The sequence below is a fragment of the Monopterus albus genome, unplaced genomic scaffold, assembly GCF_001952655.1.
Source record: "Monopterus albus unplaced genomic scaffold, M_albus_1.0 scaffold148.1, whole genome shotgun sequence".
Lineage (NCBI taxonomy): Eukaryota > Metazoa > Chordata > Actinopteri > Synbranchiformes > Synbranchidae > Monopterus > Monopterus albus.
The window spans coordinates 758,446-766,613 of record NW_018128028.1 but is presented as its reverse complement, the minus strand read 5'-3'; the positions used below and the strand labels follow the sequence as shown (position 1 = coordinate 766,613).

The 8,168-nt window shown below is 45.1% G+C and overlaps 1 protein-coding gene across 1 annotated transcript; it reads left to right on the top strand.

Annotated features, from left to right (window-relative positions):
• The first annotated feature begins 1,303 nt into the window (after positions 1–1,303).
• On the top strand, positions 1,304–4,708 carry kctd12b (potassium channel tetramerisation domain containing 12b). Its single transcript, XM_020614640.1, has one exon. It carries the CDS (start codon positions 2,104–2,106, stop codon positions 2,953–2,955), a length of 852 nt encoding a protein of 283 aa, XP_020470296.1. The 5' UTR covers positions 1,304–2,103; the 3' UTR covers positions 2,956–4,708.
• The last annotated feature ends 3,460 nt before the right edge of the window (positions 4,709–8,168 follow it).

Here is an 8,168-nt window from a genome sequence, read left to right as displayed (position 1 = left end):
TGAAACTACCAGTAAAATTCTTCAGTCACATGCTGCTGTTCAGGGACTGCAGAGACAGTGAGCAAAGAGGAGATGATTCAAAATGTACATTATGTGATCACCTTAAACCTGTGGCACAGGTTAAAAGTTGACAATCTCAAATAGTTAACATGGCTCTGCATCAGAGCATGTTATTTTGGATGGATTCTGATTTTAAACAGCATATCGCTCTTGCATATTTTAGTGAAATGGAACTGAGATGTGTCATCAACTCCTCTCACTGGCAGGCAGCGCTACCATTTTGCCTCCAGAGCCTAATGGTTACCCACATAACCGGAGTCATCCGATACAGATTGGCGGCGACAAGGCTATATAGTGCTGCAATCCAGCTGGAAACTGCGTGGCCCTCAGGGAAATCACTGCCAGATTGCTTTGGCGAAGGTCAGAATTGACCTGCTGATTAGTCAGAGAAAGGTCTGTGCAGTGGACGAGACATGACTGAGAGGAAGAAAGAGACAATGAGGAATAAATACAAGGCAGCCTGTTGACTATATATGTCAGTCACACAACAGGATGTGTCATCTGATGTGTCCTTCAGACTTCTTTTATATTATCACAACTGTGTTTTGCTGTGTTGCCATTCATTATCTGCATATGCGGCATTCTCCTTGGGGGGGGGGCCCACAGGAGGAGCTATAGGTGCTGACAAATACGTGTGCTGTCAATAATACATACTTAAATGTGCAGAAGAATGGGAGAGCATTCACGTGGATGTTCCAAGTTTCCACATCACACTTTTGGCCTCCTCCAAACCAGCTCTGAATGAAGCTCACACGTCTGAGAGAAGGAGCCTGTTCCTTAAGAGGAAACCCTTGCTCCTCGGTGTTCACTAGATGGCACTGTTACCATGTCCTTCTGGGAGACACAGTGCACCGATCACTGTGCGCTCTCAGAAATGAAAGCAGCAAAATGAAATGCATACCAATTTCCAAGTCACTGGAATGAGACTCCAGCAAATACGAATTGGGCAGTACGGTGGTTTTGTTTTATGTCACCGTTTATTTTATCAAGTAAGCATATTAAATGAAAAATAAAATGGCCGGATGGCTGTTTTTGACCACAGGTTCTTTTCCCATTTATGGTTGGTCTAAATGTATGAATAAAAAATATAGGAACATCTCCAAAAATGAAGTAATGGATTCAGTGACCTTATGTAGTTATGTATGTAAACTGAGAGAAACTGATTGACTTTCATTACCTCGACTCCTCTAGAAATAACCACCTGGCAGTTTACGCAGCTCTCGGAGGGCAGGCTCCTTTTGACCTGGAACAGCAGAGACGCGTCACCGCGGATGTGGGCGTGGTTTGCGGGGATGAATAACGTTGTAGCCTCCGTTACGTTGCAGCAGAATCAGAGTCTGACAAGGGACAAGACCAGGGGGGGCTGAACAGCTGACCAGCTCGCGTAAATCTGAGCCGCAAGTGATGGAAAAGACGGAGACCTTTTTATACATCTTCATCGTCTCTCACTACATCTGGAACATCGTCTTTATCTCGTGGCTGTTCAGCTGGACACCTACAGGTCTAACCAACTATGGATTGCTTAATTGAAGTTGGGCCACCTGATCCTGTTTGCGGAAGGGCAAGTAGCCAAATATAGAGTGACAGAAGTCGTTATGGACAGTTGTGCAAATCGTGCATTTCCTTCTCAGACACCTGCTATGAAAAGTAGACTTTCATCATCTGGAAACCAAACCGATTTCCGCGTAAAGGACATGGACACTACGGTTAAATTCAACGCTGCCTGAAATGCTCTGCGCTATGTTTTAGTAATTATGGGGAAAAGCTGTAGTTAGAATAGCGGGCGTGCTTGTGTGACTCTTTTGTCTCTGCCGACTTTGGTGTGAGTGGCAGCCAGCTGTGATATGCGCGCATATCAACTGTGCGCTACAGTTTAGCCGCGACTCTCCGCAGCAGTACCTGCAATCTTTGACAAGGCTCATCAACCACTGTGAAAGGTTCTGCTGAAAATATCGTTTCAAGTCCTGCAATTAGAAGTTTCAGTACAATTTAAGAGAGTTTTTAAAGCTGCGTCCAAGTACACCTGTGTGCCAGGAGGGAGCTATGGCTTTACCAGATGGTGGTATATCTGGGGAGGAAGTACCCTTCCCAGAGATTATAGAGCTCAATGTTGGTGGTCAAGTGTATATAACCCGCTACACTACCCTCACAAGTGTGCCAGACTCTCTGCTATGGGAGATGTTCAGTCGAAAGTCAACCAAAGGACTGGCCAGGGATACCAAGGGGCGCTTCTTTGTAGACCGTGATGGTTTCCTGTTCCGCTACATCCTGGACTACATGCGGGACCAACAGCTGGTCCTTCCAGACCACTTCCCAGAGCGTGGGCGACTGCAGAGGGAGGCTGAGTTCTTCAACCTGCCAGAGCTTGTTAAGCAGCTGGCACCCAAAATCAGCAAGCAGAACTCCCTGGGCGATGAGGGATGTCAGAGCGACCCAGAGGACTCCTCGCCTGGGATCGACACGGCCCGCAACCTCGGCTCCCTGGGTGCTGCTGCTGCTGCCTGTGCCAGCCTGGTGCCCAGTGCCATGGACGGCAAACGGTCCGGGTTCATTACTATTGGTTACCGAGGCTCTTACACCCTAGGCCGTGACAGCCACACTGATTCCAAATTCCGCCGGGTGGCACGGATCATGGTGTGTGGAAAGACCTCCCTGGCCAAAGAGGTGTTTGGGGAGACGTTGAATGAGAGCCGTGACCCTGACCGCCCCCCTGAGCGCTACACATCCCGCTACTATCTCAAGTTCACCTTTCTGGAGCAGGCCTTTGACAAGCTGGCCGATGCAGGCTTCCACATGGTGGCCTGTAATTCCACGGGAACCTGCGCCTTTGCCCACGAGCAGACAGACGACAAGATCTGGACCAGCTACACTGAATATGTGTTCTACCGTGAGTGAGACTATCGGCTTTGTACCCCTGGTCCCCCACCCTGTCTCCAAGTGCCCCCTTCTAGCCTCCAGCCATCCTGTCTTTCTCTCTCTGATGGCTCCTGCACCAGTAGATGTACTGTAGATGTTGTGCGCTTCCATCTCTATCTGCAGCCTCCAGCTTTTATCCTGTGAACAGTACCCAGCAGCTGCTCTGACTCTTCATATCTTCTCTGCAGGTCGAATCTGCAGCCCTCCCCCTCAACCCCTAATCCATCCCCCCCTCATCCTCAGGTCCAGCTTCTGCCCTTGTTTCAGCCGTCGTTTCATCTAGCTGTAGTCCCCCAGTCCTCAACCGCAGCAACCCCACAGCCTTTTCCTGCAGAGATTGATATCTTCTATGTACAATTTCTCCTTTTGTATATATTGCATCTGCCTTGGTGAAGCACAATACTATATCCAAGAGCTAATTTTGTTAAACAAGCTCCCTGGTGTCCCTATATGACCACTGAACCAGTCATAAGGGCATAAGGGAAAGGGCTTCACAGAGTGGCCATCATGTACAAAGCTATACTTTACCTGCTTACTCGAGCAGATCGAACTCTCTCCTACGCCCCTGAATTAAATTACCAAATAATTGGACATCTTAGCAGCCTCAAGGGATATGAGCAGCCTCAGCACAAAAAAAGTCTAACACAAAAATCAAATTTTCTTCAGTTTTTATTAAATGTGTCCAGTACCATGTGGTTTGAAGATGTGCTCAGAAAAGCTCAACTTTAAAGAAGTCTCGTAGACAGAATGGGGAAAAAAGGTTGTTGGATGAAGTGTGTGTATTGATTGTGGGCAATGGAGCTTTCAGTATTTTAATCACCCACACACAGAGAGAAAGCAGAGGGGATGGAAGGTGTTACATCACTTGCATCCCACTGCTTTCTTTCTTTTTTTATTATTTTTTTATTATTATTTTGCTCATTGTGCTTCTTGGACACTTTTCTGCTCAATGACATATTTAAGAGCAATTTTACAGTGAAGCATTTCTTGGGGACAGACTTCACACCATGACTACATGTTGTTTTCCCTGAAAGAAAATGTGGTAGTCGCCTTAGGGAATCACGTTTTGAGTGTTCTGTAAACAATGATGTTAATTCTCGGTTCAGTGTTAGTTGAAGCTGTTGCATATTTGATGATAGCTCTCACTTATTGTAAGTGAACACCCATGTGAAAGGGTGGGATTGTGCTGTAGCCAGCCAAAGCCCAATGTTTTCTCAACACTGTAGCACGGGCATTGTGAGGGCAGTTAATAGTGAGCTTGTATAACTTAAAGTAATAGAGCAGTGAGTTAATTATTTCCAGTTACAGCCTCAGGACAGGTCTGCGCATCATATACCTCAGACTAAAAGACAAACTGAACTTCCTAAATCCAACAAAAGATCCAGCTAATGACATGAAAATGCAGACACATTTAGGAAAATCAAAAGGAGGCTTAATATAAAGTGAAATTTGAGTTGAGAAACGGTGAGCAAGGCAGGATAGTGCAGTATTTCACCTGAGTTATAAGCTGTCAGGTCGTAGCATTGACAGAACAGCTGACAGTGACAACAAATGTGTTCTGAAACGTCTAGAAACCACAATGTTATGTTTCAGGGTGATGAAGTGCTGTTGACATCCAAGTCGGTGTGTTAGACCCGCTGCAGTGTGTCGCTGCAGGCATAGAAAGCACAGTTTTTTTTTAAGTGTTCAGCAAAAAGCAAATTGATTTGTCAAATAAAAGATGTTTTCTTTCTATTCGGGTTGTATTTTCCATTCATAAAATGGTTTTTCAGTCTTGAATGGCATTCAGCACAAACTGTGAAGAGCCTGGTGCATGTCCTCCCATTGCTGCAGTGTAAAATTTTAATTTTCAGTGACAATCACAAGGAAACCAATTCAAATTTTCCTCTCACCATTTCCCCTTAAAAGAACATAAACTCTACTTCACATTAAATGTTCAGCGCTCTGCCTTCAGGCACCAACTCCTTCATCCTCTCATCTGCTTTTGTCTGGTACTGTGCAGCTGACCAGAGAACGGAGCCAGAATAGAAATGAGGACATGCATAGATAACAAGCTCCGTTAAAGCAGATTCCAAAACGTTTATGTTGTTGCAAATAATCGACCTAATTACTATGTAGGTAAAAATCTTGAAGCAGATTGAAATTAAAGTCCAGGATTGTGAATCATTGTGATTGTTAAGGATTCGTGCGGGGCAACAATTTGTCCATTTCTAAAAGAGTAGAAACACACTCAGACAGAAAAAATAGGCACAATTTACACTTGAATAACAAACAGGGTTATGTTAATGTAGGTGAAGGCAGTCGCATGTTGTTGAATAAATTCTGACTCGGTTTTTACTCGGAGATTATCACATGCTAATTACCTTCGTATAAGACATCTAATCTTGATCTCAGTCTGGCCTAGATTAAAGCACATCTGATAAACTTCACAAAGCCTGTTCAATATATGTGGCTCCCTTCCTGGAAAACAGATGATTTTTGTTGCAGTCTGAAATCCTGAGAGACAAGGACAATCTGTTGCCAGCAGTGTCTCTCCATCCCAAACAGTCACAGGCAGCATTCCTCTGTTGCCGTCCTCTGGCACTCTGCTTTAACACGGGAGCACCACGGTCAGTCATTAGCACAAGCATGGAGAGACACGCCTCATACGTGAAATTTCGGGCATCGCTGTCCTAAACCGCTTTCTGTCTTTGCCTCCCTGAGCTGCCTTGAGACTCAACATTCAACAGTAAATGTGTGAGAAGTGTTGACATGGAGGCAGTGAACAGCGACGGCAGTGAGGTCCACAGGCCGGGCTGTGATGAAGTGCTACTTGGGTGTTTTTTTTAATGCTCTGGTGTGAAACCTGTGGCTGAAAACTGTAGCATGCCTGCTCATGTGCCACATATGAAGCAGGCTCTAGATGTGTCACCATAGTGCTTGTTTTATCCAAAGTGTTACAATAAAGATATTTTACCATGAAATTTTGCTTCTCTGTGTTTTCAGGGGGGAAAAAACAAAACAAAATCGATTGCATTTGTCAGACAGTTCCTGCTCATCACACAGCACACAATCAACTTAGCCTGTATATCTTTTGTTCCCACCAATGGCTTCATTTTAATAGAATTTCTCAGTAAGCCTTTGCAATTCAACTCCTGCCACAGAAGTACAAAAACACAAAGAGATGTTCTCTGAAAGTACAAGACTATTTTCTCTTTGAGTGCTCTACCTTGAAGCAGTGATTTGACCCGTGTCGTGTTCCTGTGGTGTCACTGTCACCCTAGATGATGCTACACGGCACTGGGCTCTCCTCTCTTATAGGAATGATCCCCTTGTTTCCGATCCAGCTGGATCAGTGCATCTCCTGTGTGGAAAAAGAAAGGAAGAGACAGAGGAGAACAGGAACAGATGTGCATCAAAGGGACAGGGGTTGGAAAATGGAGCACTGAAGCAAAAAGATACAGAGAGACGGATGACCTGGTAGAAGCGACATGAGACTGGGAGTGTATTTAAAGGATTTGGTGTTCCCATTTTATCTCCCTTCCTGAGCAGCTCCAGCATGACATATCCTGTTAGCCAGAGAGGTGCTGGATTGTCCTGACAAACAAAGCTCTCACTGGGCCGTGCTATAATGTTAATGTGCTCTTCTGTGGCCTGTCAGCTCTGTCAACACTCACAGAGAAATTCTGTTACACTAGGTTAACAGAGCTCCACATGATTACTTCTTATGGTTGGGGTTAACTTGGATTCATAGTATGATTACATCCACAAAAACAAGGGGAAAAGTATTATTCATCTGTGAAAGCAACGGTGTGTTCTGTTTCGGCTCTATGTGAATCATGGGCTGTGCCTTTAAATGGACTACGACCAGCTCAGCTTCCCAGACTGCATCTTTCTTTATGAATACACATACCGCGTGCATTAGAGTGACAACACAGAGCACTGCAATGAGTCATTTCCCCTGCATCCCTAGAGTGAGTGTACTATCAGATATAAACGTGCTGTGTAGGTTAATTCTCAGCATTCAGCAGCAACCCTCTGCAGCTGAAAGCTTATGTTTTCTCAGCCTAAATGCCATGCGTACTTGTGGATCTATGTGCCAGTCTGTTTAGTTTTTAGGCTCGTGTTTGTGCTTATATGGATGTTTGGAGAACAAGTTGGATGCATATTGATGCCTCTGCGATGGGTGGGTCAGGGCTGGGATGGTATGGGGGCCACACGGCGACAATCCACTAGTCTCACAAATCTGCTGAGCAAGCAGTTGGCATCTCTAAATGTGCACCGAAGTTGGTAGTAGAAGATATGCGACAATCCCCTTGTGTGAGGCTATAATCTCTCAGAGTTGTGCAGCTTTGGACCTAATTGGCTGCCTTATTTTCACTCTTCTTTATGGTCAGTTAAATGAAATAGCAGACAAACGAGCCATTTGCCTCCTTCATCTTCTCTTGATAACAATAAACAGGAGAATTTCATGCTAATATAGAGAGGAAGCACTGCTGCTAATTACCTAAGAGTAATGTTGGCTAGTGGGAGGATGTACTGTAGTGGACTGGGGAGAGCATGTAGCAGCTTTCTCCCTCAGTATGTTTCATATGAGTGTGAAAAGAGTGTATGTGTGTGTATGTGTGATGATCAACTGAGAGCTTTGTTCATTTGCACATGTACATGAGTTCAGGCCCCACTCTGTTTGTCCTTGACGACAACACAGTTCGCCCTCGGCACCGTGCGAGCCCATATGCACAGTAGTGTTGGCTCGGAGCATCTTTATCTCATTGTGTATTGGGTTATTTTATAGTGAGCCAGACACTGAGGCAGATGTGCACCTTCACTGCACCGCTCTATCTGCCAGGATGGGCACACACATGCGCCTCTCCTCCTCATCCTCACACACAGCTTCAGGGAGCAGCTGTCATCAAACATATTCTCCCCCGATCTCCACAGGGGCTCTAAGTTGGAGGTCAGGGGGCAGTCATACTGCGGGGCTTAGGTCGCAGTACAGTATTTTCTCATCTCTCTCTGTGTTGTTGCTTTATTATTACCATTAAGTTCACAGTTTGTTCTTTTCCCCTTTAAGCTCCAATACACAGAAAGAATAACCAACAGTGGAAAGATTGAAGGATGTGTGAAAATATAAAGTAAAAGTCAGATGGGAATGAGGGAGCAGAGTTAAAAAGGGTGAATCACAGAGTCGGGAACAAGTTGAGGGATTAAAA